Genomic DNA, 20,818 nt, shown 5'->3' with positions numbered 1-20,818 from the left:
GCCAATTGCCAGACCATGTGGGTATTCTCTGGTAGGAATAGCTGCTATGGTCTGCTTGTCAATTAAGTATATTTCCTGAAGGCAGCTCTATTTGCTGTGGGGTGTCCTGAGCACTGACAGCTCGTCAAGGAATCTCTTCACTGCCCCCCTAAAGAGGAAAGCTTTGGTCTTTAGCCTTTCTCTTCCTTTATCTGTGTGACCCATCCTCTTAAAACAGTTGGATGACTTAAAGGTCCTGACTTTGCATTGAGACCCAGCTTAGATGTCAACTATGGCTTTCAATGTCCACACACACACACCCGCACACACACAATCTAAGACAATAAAGCAAAATCCTCCCCAGCCAAAGTGCACACACACACACATAAACAGTCACTCTCTCTCTACTCTCTCTCTCTCTCTCTCTCTTTCTCTCTCACACACACACACATATGCTGATGCATATGAAAGGTAACAACAAAAAGCATAACACGAAAAGAAAACAGGACTCTGGTCTCTCTTTTTGGGGGAAAAATAAGAGATATTTTCTTGTGATGAGCCAACAGAAAAAGAGGAACATCTCTAAAATACCCAACCCCCCCCCAACTCCAACACCCATGAGTCCTTTCTCCTACTGACCACCGCCCTCCCCCTCTCCACCTCTCTCCCACCGCCCTTTGGGTCCTTTCACCCTGGCACAATGGCGGCCTGGGCCTGTGTTATTTGAGGCACTAAAGGGCCGGCCCTCCCGACCGCCCCCAGGACAATGGCCCCCCTGCCAGGGTCTTTCTTCCCCTCACCTCCCTAATGACAGGTTTCATCCTCTCCTCCCTGACCTCCAGGGGGGTGGGGGTAGGGGGGTGGAGGTCTCTGGGCTGGCCCTCCACCTTTCTCCTTGCTAACCCGCTGGCCCGCTTGTACGCCTACCAGTTCTAATACACACACACACACACATACAAACACCCAGCCACTCTCACTTGCTCACTCTGTTGCTCTCTCCCTCGCTCGCTCTTTCCTCCATCGATCACTTACTCACTAACTAACTCACTCGCTCACGTAATACTGTGAACAAACTGTAAAGTGCTGCTGACTGTTGTAAAACTCAACTACAAAACTCCAACAACATGATTGTGTTTGCACAAACACAAACAAATATACACTCACACACACATAGACACACACACACACTCCCATACCTAGAACATACCAATGCAGACATTCCCCATTCACATCCACATTCACTCACACACACCGTTTCTTAAATCTCACATTCTAACACCCCCACCCCCCACCCATCACCCCCACCCTTCACCCCCACCCCTCACCCCCACCCCCACCCCGCACCCCATCTCTCCACCCCATTCTTTGACAGTAATTTACTGTAAATTCCTGTATTGTCACTTGCAAGCTGTCACTGGTCACTCTAGGTTAACTGGTCACTCCATTCATAATGCAGATATTTGCCGAAAGAGTCGCCTTTTATTAGCTCACAGGGGAAATCACCCTCTGTGCTCTTATGTAACGTCCATCTCAGTGATGATCGATTGTGTTCCAGAGGGCAACTAGTTTGGAAGCTAGAATCGCCGAAGCAAATTCCTTTTCTCATGTCATCAGAGTCATTTGTTTACAGAAGAGGAATTAATCAAAAGTTTGTCTGAACAGGCAAGACATAAAAGTGTCCCCTATTTCATGTCAAGTTATGAATCCATTTTATGTTTCTAGAATACTTTATGGGGATGAGACTTGTTGCTGCTTGAAGTCTCTAATCATCACAACGGTCTCCTTAAAAATACCATGATTTTAGTTTACTATATACAGATACTCTCCCAAAAACCCTTAAAAAATGTTTCAATATTCTTATAGTAATACAAATTATTAGTGATCAAATTAAACAGAAAAGAGTTCAATTGCTCCAAAAGTCATCTTGGGTGATTGTAGATCAGTAATAGTGGTGGTGTTGCAGCTGGGCGATGATCTGGAGAGAGGGCGAGAAAACTACTCACCGCGGTGACATGCGGGCGACAGGGTGTGACAAGCATGGGTAGTTTGACTACAGGGTGGATAACAAGGACTCACCCACTAACACACACACTCACACACACACACACATAAAAGAGCGCATGCATGCCCATCACACACACACTCTCTCTCATTAATACATACTTGAACAATACACACACACTCTTTCCTGCCAAAGCAAATTCCTTGTCTGTGCAAACTTTCATGGCGAATAAATCCCTTTCTGATTCTGATTCGAAGTCACTAAGGAACACACAGCACACACAATTGCACACACACACACACACACACACACACACCTTGCCATGCCTGGCCTCCTCCCTGGGGGGTCACAGTGGCAAGAGGAGGGGGCTGTTTCACGGTTGACCTTCTCCTCACGCCTTTGTGCGCCCTTTTACCCCTGCGCTGGTTCTCTTGACCTACTTGGTCATCCCGGAGCAAGCCACTTATAATACACGAATCTTAGCCTACAGCACGGACGTACATCTGTCAGACGGCCTGTCTGTTTTTCTGTCTCTCCGTTGGTCTGTCTGTCTGTCTGTCTGGAAAGAAGTTGACTTTCTGTCCGTTTGTCTGGGTTGAGCCCGGCTCCAGGGCTTTAAACGACCTCCCTACCATGATTTTGTGTTTAGTATTTAATCAAATAAAATAAATGTATTGTTTTAAATAAAACAATACATTTGGCAGTTGCTTCCTTTTTTTTAACTTAAACTGTTGGTATTCTGTGAAATTGTGTGGAGTTTTGATTCAAGCAATAGTAAACACCTTTATTTCTGAAAAAGGAAACTGTCTAGTGTTGTGCCTTTTGGCCTCCCTCTCCCTCAGGCAATGTATACCAGCTACCAGAAACCAGCACTCAACACTGAACCCCTCTCCCAGAACGAGCACTTAGGATCTCCTATCTCGCACACAGCCTAACGCCACCGAGGCCTACCAGTGGATGTCAACCATTTTCTACCTAGATGGACACAAACAAAGAAACACAAGCTTGTGGGGGAGAGGGGGGAAAGGCTTTGGGGAGAGAGGGTCTGTCAGGGTGTTGACTAAACAGTCGGAAAGCCAACGAGAGCCATCCAGAGAAAGAAGACGAAGAGGGGAAGTGGAACTGGAGAAAGGAAAGAGAGACCGGGACAGGAGGAGACACTGAAGGAGCGCTGGAGCGTGGCCCAATCAGAGGATGTGTTTACCGTGCAGTAACGCAAACACAGGAAGTTGTAGGGGCTTCCTCCCAACACATATCCTCTTCCGCACGCTAGAGAGTCCCACTGAGAAAGATCAACACAGAACTGGAAGTAGTGCAAAGCTGGAAGACTTCTGCTCGGTTCACTCGCTCAATGTTTCTATTCCCCGGCAAACCCTAAATTGATGCCAGAGTCAACACCCGTACCCTCAGGGTCATTCCAATGTTCAGACTGAGGGGTAGAGTTAGTGATGTCATGCCCTTAGACCTCCCTTTCACACCCTCATTTGGAGGGTTCTCTTGAGCAGACTGGCCGGCCATTATCATCCACAATTCGAAAGTTAGCTTCCCCCTCCTCCTCTTCAGTCCACGTCGAATGCTTGTCACTCAATTATGTTATCATCTTTCGGAGTGGCACAGAGTAAGTGAATTAACTTGATTTTTGAAGAATCGTTGTCTTCGTGTGGTGAGAAAGACGTGCAAATGTGCAGTCTCCTCTGACTTATTCAAAGACACACACACACTCACATGCTTTCACACGTTCCAACAGACAGTCCCCAAAGCACAAATACCCACCCCTTAGAGCCGACATACATGTTTTAGTTGCTAATTCCATTCATTTCAAAGCAAAAATTGAGATGGGCCCTAAAGATTAGAAGAGGTTGTTTTTCACATACAGCAAACCTGGAGTTGACCCAGCCCTTCACACTCAGTCCTGTTGTTTTATGTGCTCCCTAATAACGCCACAAATTAAAGACTTCTATTATTTTTTCTCTCCTCTCCGTTTAAAGGCTGGGGTTTCAAAGTGCTAATAAAATAAACTGCAGGGCCCCATTTCTTTATTTGTGTGTGAAGGGTGTGTGGGAGAAGGGGGGGGGGGGGTCAGGGGTTTTAGGTTCAGAGGGGGGGTAAAAGAAACAGAGGTCAGTGGAGACAAAGGAGAGTGAGACCCCAGGGTCAAGCAGCCTGGTGGCCAAAGTCCCCGAGCTGGCGTTTTGCAGGCAAAACAGCCCCGCTTGTATAATCGCTGGGTATGTTTTGTCCGAGAGAGTAGGATAGAGTATATCACTGGCGGCCCGACACATGAACAATAGATCACGTTTTGTCGGCGTTCGTCTCACGGCAAAGCGTTCACAGTTCTTTTGAGTCATCTGTACATCTGGAGTAGCAGAGATTAACGCCCCCCCCCCCCCCCCCCCCCCCCCCCTTCACTGACCTCGCAGATGATGGACCTTTGTGCCTGCTGCGTTGGGCCCACTTTTGCACAATTCATCTATTCCATAGGTTGATGTTGGCTACATCACTCTTCACAGGTGTCTGCATGTGTGAATAGGCGAGAGAATAGCTGGGATTTGGTATGAATGCATCATCACATAAATAAACCTATTGTCACCAAAACACGATCATGCTGAGGTGGAGAAACGTCATTGCTCCAGTCTATCTCAAATGATTACGCATATTTTGTGTTTGTCTGAAGTATTCAGCTGCTCAATCCCAACTAAGTGTTTTTCTGCCGTGTTTTAAAAGGGGATACATTTCACACTGAGGATACTCTTTATGAGTGTCCCTCATTGTGAGTGCATCTTACTAACCATAAACCTCCACATTCCACGAGAACCATAAAACTCAAAGCTAATGGCTCATGGCTGATCATGGATCATGGCTGCTTTTGCTGCTGAACATCATTCCACCACCCAGCCCGTCGTCCATGCATGTGCGCTGCACGGCTGTCACTCAAACACCCTGAAATATATTTTTTCAACATTGTTGTTTGAATAACATACTACCTCTTGGCCAAAAAAACATCATTGTTTAGTCATTCTCAGGGGGGCTGAGCAATAACATAATATGATGATATGATAATAGTTTCAAGCTGTGCGTTAAATAGAAACATAATCAAAAAGCCTGTCTGCTCTCCAGAGGGCTCAACCATGCTAATCTTCCTGCATCAGCAGTGAGCACAGGGGAATTAAGAGGTGAGCCAAGTGACTCGGAGATGGAAGTGAGGAAAAAAAAGCTGAGGAAAGGTCCAGAGAACGTTGAAAGGATGTACAATGTATGGGGGGTAGATATGTGTGTGGGTAGATTGGGGGGTTGACATGAGACACAGTTGAGGGAAAGGTGATAAGTAAGCTGGAGAAAAGTTGAAGGAAGAGTTGAACAAGGCTCGGTGTGGGAGGGAACGCGAAGATCGATCGAGAGACGGGGGGGGGGAAGTCAAAGAAAGCTGATTGACAGAGTTGAGGGAAGGTTGAGGGAGGAATGAGAACAGGGTTCAAAGATAGCAAGTGAGAGTGAAGATCACAGAGGTTGCGCAAAAAGTTGCGAGGGAGCCGAGAGAGAGAGGGCAGAGGGAGGACAGCAAGAGGGGTTGAAAGAGGGAGTCTTATCTCTGTCCCATCTGTCTTGACATGTACACTCCCCTGGTTAGTGCCCTCGAGGGGTGAGAAGGAGAAGCATACGTGTCATTGACTGAGTGCGTAGGGCTTAGGGATAAGGCCTTGGCCTGTGCACTCTGGCCCAAAAACACGCCTAACCAGCCTCGCTTGAACTCCCATGACTTACGGCTGTCATGGAAAAACCATTGACACAAAGGCAGACACATCTGTGAAGATGCAGATGTTAACTTAACTTGACAACTCATTTCTAACCATCGGAGTAGAACGTAGTTTTACATGGGTTAGTGAAACGAGTATACTGGGTAATTATATTTCCAGAAAATATTATTACTAAGAAGTTGTAGATATGTTAACCTCGTTCTTGTCAATCTGTTTGGATAGTTTAGAATTTCTACTGTTCAAATACAAATGTGGGCAGTGGGACTATTTACTGTTTGTCATCAAAAAGTATTGATCCAGGCTGTTCCACATCAACGTGAAGCTCCAAGATGTTTGACTTACTTGGCACACCTGGGAGATTTACGCTAATAAATGCATGATGTGGAGGGTTGGTTAATTCCGCCTATAAAATAACTGCCTTCCTTCCTTCAGTGGACCCGGCTGTTGTTTATCAAACGAGGTAACGTCCTGTCATGTGACCCCCTCCTCACAGCAGCCCACCTGTGTGGACTTTCCTCTTAATCCCCCCCCCCACACACACACACACACACACACACACAAGCCCCTTTTCTATCTGCTTTGAATACTTAGACTACTGAGTGTAACTAATTCTCCCACACAAGGATGTTGTCTTCCCCCTATCTCTCCTTTTGTCCCTCTCTTTCAAGACGTCTATTCACTGATTTCATTAGTGAGCAGTGTAGTGCGAGAGTGAGAAAACTTTCCAATTAAAGGGCTTAATAGGCTATTACCAGCACCTTAAATCCAACTTTGTTTTTTTTCTCATCAGTAAACCCAACAATGTGTGTTTATCAGATTTGTTTTGCGAACTCATACTAATGGTTTTTGTTTTCGTCATCAGTGTTCTAAGTTAAAGGTTTTTATCTATCTATGTATCTATTTATCTATGTATCTGTCTATCGATTGAAAGGAATAAACCTTTGATATTTATTATCAGTGGCATTTTCTCATAAATCCTTTCTGTCCAGTAACAATATCTTTCAGTTTATCATTCAAAACACATAAATGTTTGACGATTATTGTTACTAGTGGGCTTTAATTAAACGTGTTTAACAGGCCTTCTCCCCCTGCATGCACACATGCTGCACAGACACTGCAGCTGACCAGCGGAGACGTGAAGGAGGCCAGTCCCCTGGGACGGTCATACCAGCCTTTCGCAGACACCCATTTGGTGGTGCCCAATACCCCAATCACCCCTCCCCCCCCCCATCCCTCCAGCCCACTCTCTGACCCCCAACCTGGAGGGGTCAGCTGTGCAGAGGCAGCCCTCTGGTCCGGAGCCGGAGCGTAAATCAGGGGGGGCGTCCAATCGCGGGAACCGTGCCCTGCCCAGGGTCCCAGCCGACCCTGGTCCGTCCTGGCACCATCCGTCCTGGGGCTCTGACGCAGGACCAGCCTGCCTGCCTGCCGCCGAGGAGGGTTCCCACTGATGGAGGACCCAGACCGAGCTACACAGGCAGCCTTGAGACCTACTGGATGATCCATCATGGCCGTGGGATAGAACAGAGGGAAGGCAGACTACCTAGCAGGGTTGCACTCAGTTCTTCTTCAGTACAGTCAATTCACAGTGGTAAACTGTGTTGTTTGAGAATGAAATTCTTTAAACGTTGATTTTCCATATTGTAAAATATATTATATATTTATACTTTCTAAATGTGTTCAATTTAACTCAAATTACGTAAAACCTTAACTATTACTTTAGTTCTCTAAATCAAAACAAGGAATGCCTTTTAATTTGACATTAAGTCTATTTCACTACACTTGACAGCTGTATACATGTCATAACAAGTCATAGCCTATTAAGACATTCAAACCAACCTGGTAATTTTCTCTGTGGAAGATATGTAAAGGCTAGCTGGGTGATGTACAACCTAAATGTCTTAAAAAGTTTCAATGTAATTGTAAGGCAAGTCCAAGCACTCTTTTTCATCACTTTTGAGTACTTGACATGTCTCTCCATCAAAAGAGCAGCTGGAATTGTGACACTGATATATTCTGTGCATCTCCAAACACAAGACTTTGTTTTCCAATTCCTTTGCTCTCCATTGAAGGTTTGCCCTGTGACTGAGTCTTCCCTTAAGGTCTGACACAAGTGGACAGGGGAGGGTCATAAACTGGTTGTGGTTACTGTTTTCTTTTTACAAACCAGTGACACCAGTTGTTCCTTCTCCTCACAAGGCCCTTTTGTGAGGCCTGACAGGTTGTCTGTTTCAGCCAGAGAACAACTACAGAAGTCAACAAGCCTTACCTTCAGTTGACTCCGCATTCCACCGACGAAGCACCTTTATGAGCTTTTGATAGCTTTGGACTTCGGAATTGTAGCAATGGTGCATTCCTGACAGATTTATTGCATTGTTTAAAGCAATCCGATTCAAAATGTGTTAGTCTTCGTAACATGTTGATTTCTCGTTGTACGTGTTGATTTAGCCTCCAACAAAACAAAACTGTCAAAATATAACAAAGTCTTTCCTCAATTAAATAAGGGACATGAAGAAAATCATGGGTTGTTTATTGTTTTGGTTTCAGTCATGTTCCTTTTTTTACCATTACTCTTCCATGTTTTTGTAATAACAGTGTTGTTATACTCATCGGCATTGACAGAAGGGCAAGAGGGCCTTCACACGGACACACATGTAGCCTCTAGAGACAGAAATAGCAACACATGCACACAGAAAATGTAAGAATATATCAAACACGAGACAACCTCTTGTCTCACTCGAGAGTGAAAAGTCTTAGGCACGTTAAGTCAGGTATTTAACTCTAATCGAGCAAGGATACCTGATCTACTATAAGTAATGTTAATGCAAGGCAGTGTTAGACCACCGTTATCAACCCATCTCTTTTCGCCTAATCGAGTCGGCCATAGTTTCACTCTATCACCTGAGTTTGCTGGAAAACATTTTTTTTAGCTAGATATTCCGCATACTGTTTATTTTATTTTATTCAGACAACAAAGTAGAAATAATGACCGAAGGCCTGTCTCTTTCATATTCAACAAACTGTAGCTTAACGTTATGCTGCCCTCAAGTGGGCAAACTTAGGTACTGGCAGTGATGCTAATTCTCTGCGAACTGTCTTGTAACAGAACTTACCTCAGCCTTACATACAGGTGCATCTCAATAAATTTGAATATCATCAAAAAGTTGATTTATTTCAGTAATTCGATTCAAAAAGTGAAACTCCTATATTATATAGATTCATTACACACAGACTGATATATTTCAAGTGTTTATTTCTTTTAATTTTGATGATTACAACTGACTGCTAATGAAAACCCACAATTGAATACCTCAGAAAAATAAATAAATACTTAAGACCAATAAAAAAGAGATTTTTAACACAGAAATGTTGGACTACTGAAAAGTATGAACCTGTACAACACTCAATACTTGGTCGGGGCTCCTTTGGCACGTATGACTGCAGCAATGCGGCGTGGCATGGAGGCGATCAGTCTGTGGCACTGCTGAGGTGTTGTGAAAGCCCAGGTTGCTCTGATAGCGGCCTTCAGCTCTTCTGCGTTGTTGGGTCTGGTGTCTCGCATCTTCCTCTTCACAATACCCCATAGATTCTCTATGGGGTTTAGGTCATGCGAGTTTGCTGGCCAATCAAGCACAGGGATACCATGGTCCTTAAACCAGGTACTGGTACTGTGTTTTCTCAGGTCCAAGGTCAGCACAGCCGTCTACCAGAAAGTTTTAGAGCACTTCATGCTTCCCTCTGCTGACTAGCTTAATGGAGATGCAGATGTCATTTTCCAGCAGGACTTGGCACCTGCACACACTGCCAAAGGTACCAGTACCTGGTTTAAGGGCCATGGTATCCCTGTGCTAGATTTTTTTTAACTGGTCTTGAGTAAAATTCTAATTTTCTGAGATACTGAATTATGGGTTTTCATTAACTGTCAGTTTTAATCATCGAAATTAAAAGAAATAAGCACTTGAAATATATCAGTCTGTGTGTAATGAATATATATAATATAGGAGTTTCCCTTTTTTAATCAAATTACTGAAATAAAATCAACTTTTTGATGATATTCATATTTATTGAGATGCACCTGTACTATATTCTCAAAAGATGCTTTCTGGTAAAATGAAAAATTAACAATTTTGGAGTTCAGTTACACTTTTAAAATATGCAATATTTATAATTAGACAAAGGAGAACTTATGTTAGCTCAAAAACAACTGTACTTTAATTGCTAACCATCTTTGAAAACATCCCCTTTTCAAAGATTATTATGACCACTTTGCAGACGTGTGGTTGTGGTTAGTCAGACTATGATTTCACTCAGGAAAAAATATTCATTTAACAACGGGGTATTAACTGATCACATTAGCCATTTATTAAATGTAAAATGGACACTTCACTTTTAAATTCATTCAGTCCAGTTTGGAGTGCCCTGCCAGGGCCCATTGAGCTCACTCCTGCCCAGTCTTGAGTTTCTCCTCGACTGTGTGATCCCCCCTTGAGCCTCCCATGCAGGGAGGGCTCTTGGCCAGACTGGGGTTGCTGCCCCACTGCTGAGGGGTCTTAGCTTGGATAGCCAGAGCATGGACACAGGTTCGGAGTTCCTCACTTAGAGCTTCGTTGACCAAGCGGTGGCGCTGTATTAAGGAGAGGCCATCAAAGCGTGGACTGACCACAAGGACTCTGAAATGGGACTCGGAGCCAGAGGGCACGGCGTGCATGTGGCTTTCATTGTGAACTTCTAAGTGTGCAGGCTCAAGAGCCTGGGTGAGCTTGGTTCGTATTGTCCTTTCGACAGGACGGTTGGGGTTTACGTCCATGTGGGGTTTGAAGTGGGCTAAAGTCCTCGTAAAGGTAGAGGTGGTCGAAATGTGACGAGCACTGCGGATAACAGTTGACAGCATCGGGGTCAACCTAAAAAACAAACAAAAAACAGAATTGCACCTATTGGCTCATGGTGTGCCAATGTGGGGGTCATGTATGGAGTTTGTTAGGAGAATTGGTTAGCTTGTTAGCAAGCTAGCTAACAGCAGGCACTATCCTGCAAATCAAACGTACTTGGTAAGACATGTAGCTAGATGTTTGATATCATATATCTTGATAACAAGTAGTCTAACGACTTATGTTTGTGGACTGTGTTTTCCATTTTTAGTCCAGTTGTCAAACAGATAACTTGGTAGCTAGAGTAATAGTGCTACAACTGATTATTTACAAATTAGCACAACAAACACAGCCGAATACGACAGTACGTGCTGTTAGCTTGCAAAACATTTGGATTCGAGTATGTGGTAAACGTCAGCTAACTGCTATATGTGTTGATTTACACTGTAAGGTAAGCAGTAGTGTTAGTACACTTTATGGCTTACCTGCCGTATCGTACCTAGTTGAATGGCTTGTCCTCTGTTCTGAATCTTTTCTTTACGAGTAGAGCAAGAACTACAAGTCCTTCTTTTTCTCATTCAGTGTTGTGAAACGTCGGGCATAAACGCTACTGGTTCATCACTGCCACCTACGGCACTGGAATGACTTTTCTCCAGCTTAGATAAGCTGTTTAGGACTGAGTCTTCACGGTTAAAGCTGAATGTAAATACATTTCATATTTCATGTGCTTGTGTAATTTTCATAGGTCAAGGTAATAGGATTGAAATATACATTCTGTTTTACTGTAAATAAACATAGTCAGAATCTGGATCTGAATTTGTTTTTTTCGCCATGTAAATTTACACAAACTAATGAATTTACTGTGTCAGGTGCATACAATAAACATATACCGATCTTAAATAAAAAAAAGTAGGCCTAGTAATGTAAAATAGTCTAACTAATTCTAAGAACCAAACAATGTAAAATATATAATATAATATAAGTATAAAAATAACAATAGGGCAACGTGAGATCAAGGTGGCTTGTGTGGAGTACATGACAACTTTTGTCATCATTAGGTGCATTCGACTTCATGCTGCGCCGGCGTCGCCTGCAGCCACCTGCGGCCGGCGCTGCATGAAGTCGAATACACCCATTGTTGGAAACATAAAATGACATCACAATGCCCAAGTAGATACAGCCAGGTGTTCTGTGTCAAACTTGTCATTGTACAACTACATGCAAAATGGGAGGATGCTTCTCTTGTTTAAAGGTATTTTTATTTTGTTATCTAATATCAGGTCGTGTTAAATTCATTTTGATAGCTATAAGTATATAGGAATAAGAATATTATACTATAATAACTTAAATCACAATTAATTATTTTATTAAAATAGTAAAATCACACAAACCTACTTCTGATCACTGATTAAAAATGGAAGAAAAGCCATGGGTGTTTTTTTGATTAATAAGCTTGTTTTACATAATCATTGAAACTGCAATACTGATGTCTTCTAATAGTTTATATCAACTGATCTGTGTACACATTTTCACAACACCAGAACACTTGGCCTGAAAGTAATTTTCTTTCAAGACAGTACAAATGTGGTAGTAGAAGTTGCTTTCACAAATACATCAGTCAAAATAAACTCTGCTATTTCTCCAAACAGCCCAAAAAGGCCAAAAAGCCCAAAAAACAAAAAAAGAACAAAGCTCAATCAGCTGTGGACGATGACAGAATCAAAGAGCATCAATCCTGCAGTTCCCTCTCTTCTTCCTCTCGCCCGGCCCCCTCTCTCCATTCCCTTTCTCCTTCGAACTCCCTAGATTTCCATGCGCCAGACTCCCTTTCCTCATTGTCTGGGGCATCCAGCCTCACCTCACTCCACCTCTCCTCTCTCTTTCCTTCTCAAGCCAGCCTTTTAGCTGACTGCCCCACTACACCTTCCAGTCCTACCCCCTCCTTTCCCATCCCAACCCCTAAACTGATTAATGTCCTCCCCATGTCCCCCATCTCCCATCCTAACCCCACCCCATCTCCGGTCCATTTCCTCACGGTGGTGATAGCCGAGTCTCCTATTTCCTCTCATCCAGCCTCCCCATGCCCTATCACCCCCTCACCACTGCCTCTGTCTCCCATCCATTGCCTTCTTACCCCCGGTCCCTCCCCGGTCCCTCTCCCTGCTCCTATCCTCCTGGAGCTCCCCACACCTGCCGGCAGCTCCCCCAGCTCCGCTGGGTCCTCTGTCACCCAGGACCAAAGCAGCAGTGCAAGTCCAGAGAGGTACATTCTGACATTCAGTCTCATGCCGCTGGATACCCGTCCCTTTTTGTCATTTTGAACAAGTCCTAAATCATTATTTAGTCATTGGAATGGATTGAGCTCACCGAGCTGTTTGTTTTCAGTGCTCTGGTGGAGGACATGCCGATCCAGATGATGGCAGCGACTGGAGGTGCGTGAAAAGAGAGGCTTACAAAGGCATCTGTAATTCCTCCTCAACCACACGGTCCCCTCATAACCATGTCTTCCTCTGTCTCTCCTCAGAAGGCCATATGACCCTCCAACAGTCCTCTGCGTCTCTCGACAGGTAGGTTCAACAACTTCCTGCATCTCAGTGGGCTCAGATCAAAGCAGTTCACGTTCTTATTGGAAAACTCAGAAGAATGAAACAGAACATTGTTTGTGAAGGGCCCAACCTCTTCTTTCTTTTTCAACTGTCATCCACCTCTCTTTCTCTACTCTTTTCCCGCTCCTTCAGCGCTGTGGCTGTCCTGGACTTGTCCACTGCAACAAAACAACAAGCAGATCTCATGTCAACCCTCAAGAGTCTACTTGGCTACTTTCCGAGTGGCCAAGGAGAAGGAAGAGACAGAATCAAGCTGCTGGGGTGAAATACTCTAATTACTGAACTTTGTGTTTCCTAGATTGATGTATTTTGTTGTCCCAGAATCAAAGTAACCTAATAAGTGAATTGCTTTAATCTATCATTTACATTGAGGTTACATTAACTACTACATAACCACACAGCAATACTTATAGAAACAACATTGTAGTTACATGGGAATTGTTACAGTAGGTAACTCTGGATATCTTTCCACACAGGTTGCCTAATATCGGAAACACATGTTTTCTTAATGCAACCCTGCAGTGCTTGTTTGCACTTCCGGAATTCTCAGCCAACATTGAGAAGCAGGAAGAGATCTGGGGGCCTTCTTCTTCTTCAGTTTTACTGAGGTACAGCTGCAGTCCCACTTTTGGACCACAAGCAGAAATCCCTGCGGGGACAGGGGACACACGAACCCCCCACCCTGGGAAAAATATGATTTGTCCCCCCCAATAAATCACTGTAAACATAAGGACATTTCAATAATATTAATAATATACGTATAACATATTACAATTTAGGCTATGTGTTACAGCAGTAATTTTGGTGTCCCCCTCAGGAATTGCTCTTGAGAAAATGTCATATAATTGTCCCAAAATTGATAGCAGATTTTTACCACTGCTTCAGACACATGCTCATCAAATCCTCAAGCATGGTGTGCTGCTAATATGATACCTCTACTTCATCACTGATACCATGCTACCTGCCCCTATCTCTCTCTCTACACTAGTATCCTTTAAGACCTCTAACCTAACACTGATACTATGCTACCTGCTCTATCTGTGCACAGATGCTTCCATGAACTCCAGGCAGCTAGAAACTGCACAAGTACGGGCAGGAGAAATTCCAAAAACATAAAAAAGAAGATTCTGTACAGGATCAAGAGCTGTCTAGCACTATACAATGACAGTTACCTCGAAGATTACGAGCAGGTAACAAATGCAGAATTAATCGGTATTGCACTAGCAGGAAAGATCGATGTTGTTTCTCAAAAAGTTGCCATCATATTTACATTTACCGTTGTTTGTTTTGTCTTCTCTTTCTTGCTCCAAGGACGCACACGAGCTCCTCATATTCGTCCTCTGCCAACTTAAGGCTGAGGGGGAGTCTCTGCGGCATTACATCTGCCCAGTGGCCAGCCTGGAATTTAATATGCAGATCGAACGCACCTGCTGCAGGTAAACAGCTCACTCCTCTGGGGCCCTGAGGCCATGCTGACGTTTACATCAAAATATCAAAGCATCAGGAGTAGAACACAAGTGGTTTAGGATTGATATTAGTCCTCTCCATACCCCCCCCCCCCCCCTCCTTCTAAGGTGTGGAGAGAAGGTTTACAGAAAAGAACCTTTCAACTTCCTGTCCCTGGAGTTGACTCCATGCCTTAAGACAAGTTTGTGTATGTACTTCAAGGTCAGTATTTACAGTTTACTCAGATGTAATTTGCATCTCATGATGCATCTTCTGTCAACTCCCCATGATTCTCATACTTTGAACTAAGTACATGTAGAACTGGACTAACTTGTAAGTCTTCAGCTAGAGAACAAGGCTCCAAAATGTTCCCGCTGTGGTGTGTACTTGTAGGCAGTAGATGTGGAGTGCAGATGTGAGCTGTGTCTGGGTGAGCAGGCGTCTGTGGTCAGCAAGCTCCTCTCCCTTCCCCGGTAAGATCCTCTCAGCACAACACTGTTGCATTCATCCTTAGTCCAAAACCAGACCTCAAGGTGTAAATGATTGATTTACTGATTGGTGTAATGGTGACTGGTAATTGAGTGCATTCATTCAGTGCTGGCTTCTGTCGGCCATGTCTGTTTCTGGGTGTAGTGTTCTAGTTCTCCATATGAAGAGGTTCAGTTTTGAGCATGGGGAACTAGTCAAAAGGACTGAAGACATGGCCATCCCAGGAATTATTCCACTGTCCTGTCTCTCAGTCTGTGGGGATGAAACATCCAAGTAAGAATCCGCACACCAATTCCACACTCCACGAAAAAGTAACTTTCTTCATGGTTAAAACAACAGTTTTTTAACAAGGACTTACCTGCTCAAGTAATAACTTTTTGCCCTAAATTTGAATTTTGTTGCATTTTTTTCTCACTTTCTTTGCTGTGCATCTACGGTAAATCTGTTCGGCATAGCTTGTAGTATCTTGTGACACACATACCGTGCCAAATAGTAGTGCACTGGCTGCTGTTTCAGCCTCACGCTTGGTGACATGAATGTCAAACACCAGGACTGATACCATGTGCAAGTATGGCATCATTGCTAATTGTCATTGGAATGTGCTTGACACAGGCCTGACTGTCATCAGATGAGGATAAACAGCAGTACTACTGACACCCAGACTGCTGCAGCCCTTTCCTCCAGTACAGGTAGAAAACTGTTCTATCACGCACACATACTGTTCTATCACGCACACATACAGACTTCAACACACCTGATGCAAACAATGGGACTTTGTAGGCAAGTTAGGATCCGAGTAAGCTTTGTTCAAGCTTTGTTTCTGTTATTTATCATATTTGACCTCACCCCAACTCCAGGGTCAGTTACCAACAGCCAGACACTGAGTCCAGAGAGCACAGGGACAGCTGTGGTGAGGAAATACATAGGAAAAGAGAGGGAGAGGGAGCTGTCAAAATGAATGACGCTGAACGATTGAGTTAATTATTGAGATTAAAGATGCGTCAAAGATAGCATCAAAAAAGAAGAAGAAGAGTCGATAAAATGTTTTGGGTTTGTGTGCTTTCCTGTTAAGGTCGGGGAAAAAGCTGCAGCCATTTTACCGAGTATCTAACATACTTCCTTATTTCAGTTGGACAACCCAGGAGACACTGGAGTCTACCGCCTGTCTGGGATCATCTCTCATTTGGGAGACAGCATGGACTCCGGTAATTGTCTGCAAAGACCCTGTTTTACTACATAGACACACAAAGACACACTAACCGAGATCTTGAACTGTGATCCATCTCTATTGCTCCTCAGGTCATTACATCAGTGATGTTGCCCAGGGCCAGGGTGATGGGTGGCTCACTCTGGATGACACCAATGTCATGAGAACAGACGAGGCCACAGTGCGGGGGGAGTGTGCACCTCTGGCCTACATACTGTTCTATACGTACAGGTAAGGCTCCCCTGGCCTTCACTCATCAGCTAAACATTGAGGGATTCAACTTGAGTTGACGTTATTTTCTTTGTCTCTTAGTCTTTCTAGTTTTAGTGGAGAAGGTGAAGGACACTAGACCACCAGGAGCCCACCATCCACAAGTGGCCTGCTAGACCACCAGGGGTCCACCATCCATCAAGGGCCTGCTAGACCACCAGGGGTCCACCATCCACAAGGACCTGCTAGACTACCAGGGGTCCACCATCCACAAGGGCCTGCTAAACCACCAGGGGTCCACCGTCCACAAGTGGCCTGCTAGACCACCAGGGGTCCACCATCCACAAGTGGCCTGCTAGACCACCAGGGGCCCACCATCCACAAGTTGCCTGCTAGACCACCAGGGGCCCACCATCCACAAGTTGCCTGCTAGACCACCAGGGGCCCACCATCCACAAGTGGCCTGCTAGACCACCAGTAGCCCTCTACACCTCTCTCTTTCCTTGTTTCCTCTTTTCATTTTCAGTATTTTTTCACAAAAACTCTTGACAATAAAATGTGAATCGATCTTCGAAGCACACACAAAAAACTAGTTATTCATCATCATTATGACAGTACTTTATTCTTCATATTTCTTTGCTATCCATTGTGGTTCTGAATAGTTCAATTGCACAACACTGTGCGAACCCCATCATAAATTAACAATGAGAAAATATAAGAGAAAAGTAAATTTCACACTTTGAATAAAATTATGACGCTGTAACATGTACCTATTCTTCATAACCAGTAGTATTTAATATTGTATTTACTTATATTCCATTCTCATTTACAAAATACACAAACTCAAAGACAACATACAATATTTTCATTTACACTTCAGTATTTTTTTTTGTCGGTTTTGTATATTTTATGGTTCCACATACAGGTTTTATACTTACATACAAATAACTACAGTTTCTACACCACAGTACAATGACAATGTGATAAATTCTTTGTTACATGTAATTAATGACAATGCATTCTTATTGACAAAGCCTCAAAGACCAAGGGTAGTTTTTAGAGATTGGACATGAATGTATGCAGTTCACTCCCAATAGTAGATGCCAACACCCAGCATTTCACTCTACAAGGCCAGCATAATGTGCTTCAAATCCCAATAGTTTGGGGGGTTAGAACAAAATAGACAAAATACCCTAACACTTATTGCTTTAATAACTTTTTGCACTCACGATTGACTGTTGCCAAAGCAACAAGTTAAGAATACAAAAAACCCTGTAACATAATTTAAGATATGCAACAACTTGAAGAAATCTCAATTGAACAGATCCTGAACTGATTCGCTGAGATTCAATTGATAGGTCAGCATTTCATAGCGTTCCATATCATACAACATCAATATTGACATCCTTGATTATTGTGTCATGAGTGATTTAGACAACAGAGACAGGACATGGAGTTATAGGTTAGGAACATGCTGTAATGCTAAGGCTGAATTTGTACCAAAGAATATGTACTTTTAAAAGTTTAAATGTGCTTCTTAGAGGAAATTATGGCCATAGCATTGTAACAGACTGGCTATTCATTTCCAGAATGTATTTTTAAAATCAGCTTTTTTTCTATAGTATTATTTAAAGAATCATAGGTCTATGTTCTATGGTATAATTCACTGTACTGTATTCTTACTGTACTGTCATGTATATATGCACCTCTGTGTTTATATTAGGCAATTAAACGCAGTGTAATCTTGACATTTACAAAACATTTGGCAATAATTGATGGGAGATGGTACTTATGGCACGCTCAAAGATATTTCATAAAAAATCTTCAATACATGTGGGTGTCAACCAAGTGCTATGGAACACAAGGGACAATCTAAACCTATGGTTGTGTTGGTTGTGTTGTATGCATTAGCTTTAAATGAGGGGGCAGATCATTGAGTTTGTGATCTGTATGCTTAAAGTTAAGTGACTGTGTTGCTGTGACTTGTTCACAACTGCATGTATGTTGTTAACCACACAGTGTTCCTTGTGATTTGGTAGTTTGCTAGGGATTAGTCTTTGTGCTCTAGCCAAGTATTTACCTTTAGTACTATTCATGTGCTGCTTAATTTTGTATATTTTTGCAAGACTAACCTTATAGGATAAAACACAAGGCTTTATCAACTGTGCATGTACAACTAAGTACATTTAGTGCAGTGGTGATTGGTCTCTATCGATAACTTAAGTTTACAAACAATATGGCTGCTATCCTACAACATGGCAGTTTGGGTACTTCATTTCCTTGATCAGTGCTTCTCTTTTGTTGCGTTGTAGCATGCAATTGTGAACATATCATTCTTGGCTGAAAAAACAGTATTGGCTAGTGTGCCAAGAGAGACAATCTAATATATTCTTTACTATCTCAGAAATTAACCTTTAGCTAAATCATTGAGTTAAATATCCATTTCCCATTAAAAGCAGTATGTGGTCTGCCAGTTATATCATAAGAAAAAATTAAATACGCCTCCACGCATTTGTTTGCACCACCCAAAACAAAATGTTCCTATCTGATGTCCCTCATCCCCACTTTGTGAAAAGTGTGTTTCTATGCACATAAATCTGCGTTTTGCTCACCTCAATAAGAATGTGCTCTGCCACACAGAACATAAAGACCAAAGGGGTAAGGAAACACATGAAGCTCTAAAACTCCCTTTTGTTTCAATGCTTAGTCAAAATGTCTTCTACACACTTTGATAGTTCAACTACTGAGGTTGGAATCTTTAAGACTGGTTTGATCGTAGGATCAAATAAGCAGCTTTTACATGTAAAACCACATTAGTTACAAATGATTAAGCTATCAAGTGTACATTATCAACTAAAAATGTGTACCTGAAAATAGGAAATATATAAAAACAGAACAAATGTTCAATATTGCACATACAAGTTCAATATTGCACAAAAACACATTCACATCCATACAATAAGATTCTAACATGTGGGCTATGATGTACAGCGTGTAGGTATTTTATATCAGTACACAATATGTGCTCATTTGAAGAACGTCTTACACATGTCGCACCAGATAAACATCTTTAGAACAAAAAAAATAAATTACACATTAAGTGGATTCTACCAGGAATCTATCACATTGGTCCAAAGTTTAATGTTTCCCTAAACACATTTTTATCTTCCCTTTGTGTGATAGCAATGAGCTTTTCTTTCTTTTTTTTCAAACACTTTCACGCCATGACGTTCTCTCGACATGTAAATTTACACTATATAAATGTTTTCAATACAGTCTTAAACCATATTGTGCGTACATTAATTACATCTTTCTCGACAGATTTGATGTTTTCCATCAAAACAATTATCTTGGAGGGGATGTTGATGATACCAAAGCACAGGGTGTGGAAAAGAATATACAAATACAAAACAGACAACAGAACAAAATCTAAGTTGAACCCATCAATGTGGATTTTGGAAATGCAACAAGTTTTGTTATCGGTGGTGTAGCAGAGTAAATCCAGTATGCTATGGAGCCAGAGAATGAATTAAAATATCACTAATTGATACACCGCAACATGAAAACGCCTTACTGTTGTTTTACTGACATTTTTACGTACATACTTTGTAACATGCATAACACTCTCAAAACACACATCACTAGAGCAAAACATACGCCCGTGAGGGAGGGTACCGAAAAAGGCATATGTAACAACAGCCAAGATCTATAGAATGAAGTAATAATGTCAATTGAATAATGTGGGATTCCAAACATTGTCAAGAAATTGTTTGATAACATTCACACTGGCAAACAGTTGTGCTTTAAATGTGAGATGGCAAATAATATCTAGTGCTATTTTTAACACCGTTAAGTGTTAATCAAAAGTGATTTGTCCATTGATTTGAGTGACCTTATAATCGGGTAATGATCTAAAATAATGTTTTAAAGGGAGAAATCTCAACTGATCACTTTATCAATATTCAAATTCAAACCATAGTAAAAGCAAAGCTGGAATGTTTCATAATTTTTCAAAAGATCTATAAAATGGCAGTAATTCTATCGACAAACTCAAGACCTAAGCAGGTAAAGAATGAGGACAGGTCTTTGTTTGATCAAAAAGCCAGGAGGTGTCATGGTTTTTATCACAAAGTCAAAAATGCCTTAAATCAAGGCATACATTTGCATTTTTGACTTATATCCTTATATGGCAAAATGTAGACTCAGAGAGATGAGAGGTGAATTGAACCAGAGAAATGGATGAGAACATTAATTAC

The 20,818-nt window shown here is 42.5% G+C and overlaps 1 protein-coding gene across 2 annotated transcripts; it reads right to left on the bottom strand.

The window, feature by feature from the left end:
- Positions 1 to 9,045: 9,045 nt before the first annotated feature.
- bola1 (bolA family member 1) lies at positions 9,046 to 11,192 on the bottom strand. 2 transcript variants are annotated; one of them, XM_047035714.1, is made up of 2 exons: positions 11,104 to 11,192; positions 9,046 to 10,637 (listed from the first exon to the last, which is right to left on the bottom strand). In XM_047035714.1, the coding sequence occupies exon 2, from the start codon at positions 10,625 to 10,627 to the stop codon at positions 10,175 to 10,177; it is 453 nt and encodes a 150-aa protein (XP_046891670.1). In that variant the 5' UTR covers positions 10,628 to 10,637; positions 11,104 to 11,192; the 3' UTR covers positions 9,046 to 10,174. The 2 variants fall into 2 exon arrangements, with proteins under 2 accessions (XP_046891670.1, XP_046891662.1); XM_047035706.1 differs by having other exon boundaries at positions 9,768 to 10,637; positions 11,090 to 11,192.
- Positions 11,193 to 20,818: the final 9,626 nt, after the last annotated feature.

This window comes from Hypomesus transpacificus, chromosome 2, assembly GCF_021917145.1.
Source record: "Hypomesus transpacificus isolate Combined female chromosome 2, fHypTra1, whole genome shotgun sequence".
Lineage (NCBI taxonomy): Eukaryota > Metazoa > Chordata > Actinopteri > Osmeriformes > Osmeridae > Hypomesus > Hypomesus transpacificus.
Note: the sequence above shows the minus strand (reverse complement) of the source record. Positions and strands in the feature narration are given on the sequence as shown.

Bases quoted from the DNA above. Each gene is read 5' to 3' on its own strand.
- bola1 (XM_047035714.1), bottom strand. From the start codon at position 10,627: ATGCTGTCAACTGTTATCCGCAGTGCTCGTCACATTTCGACCACCTCT.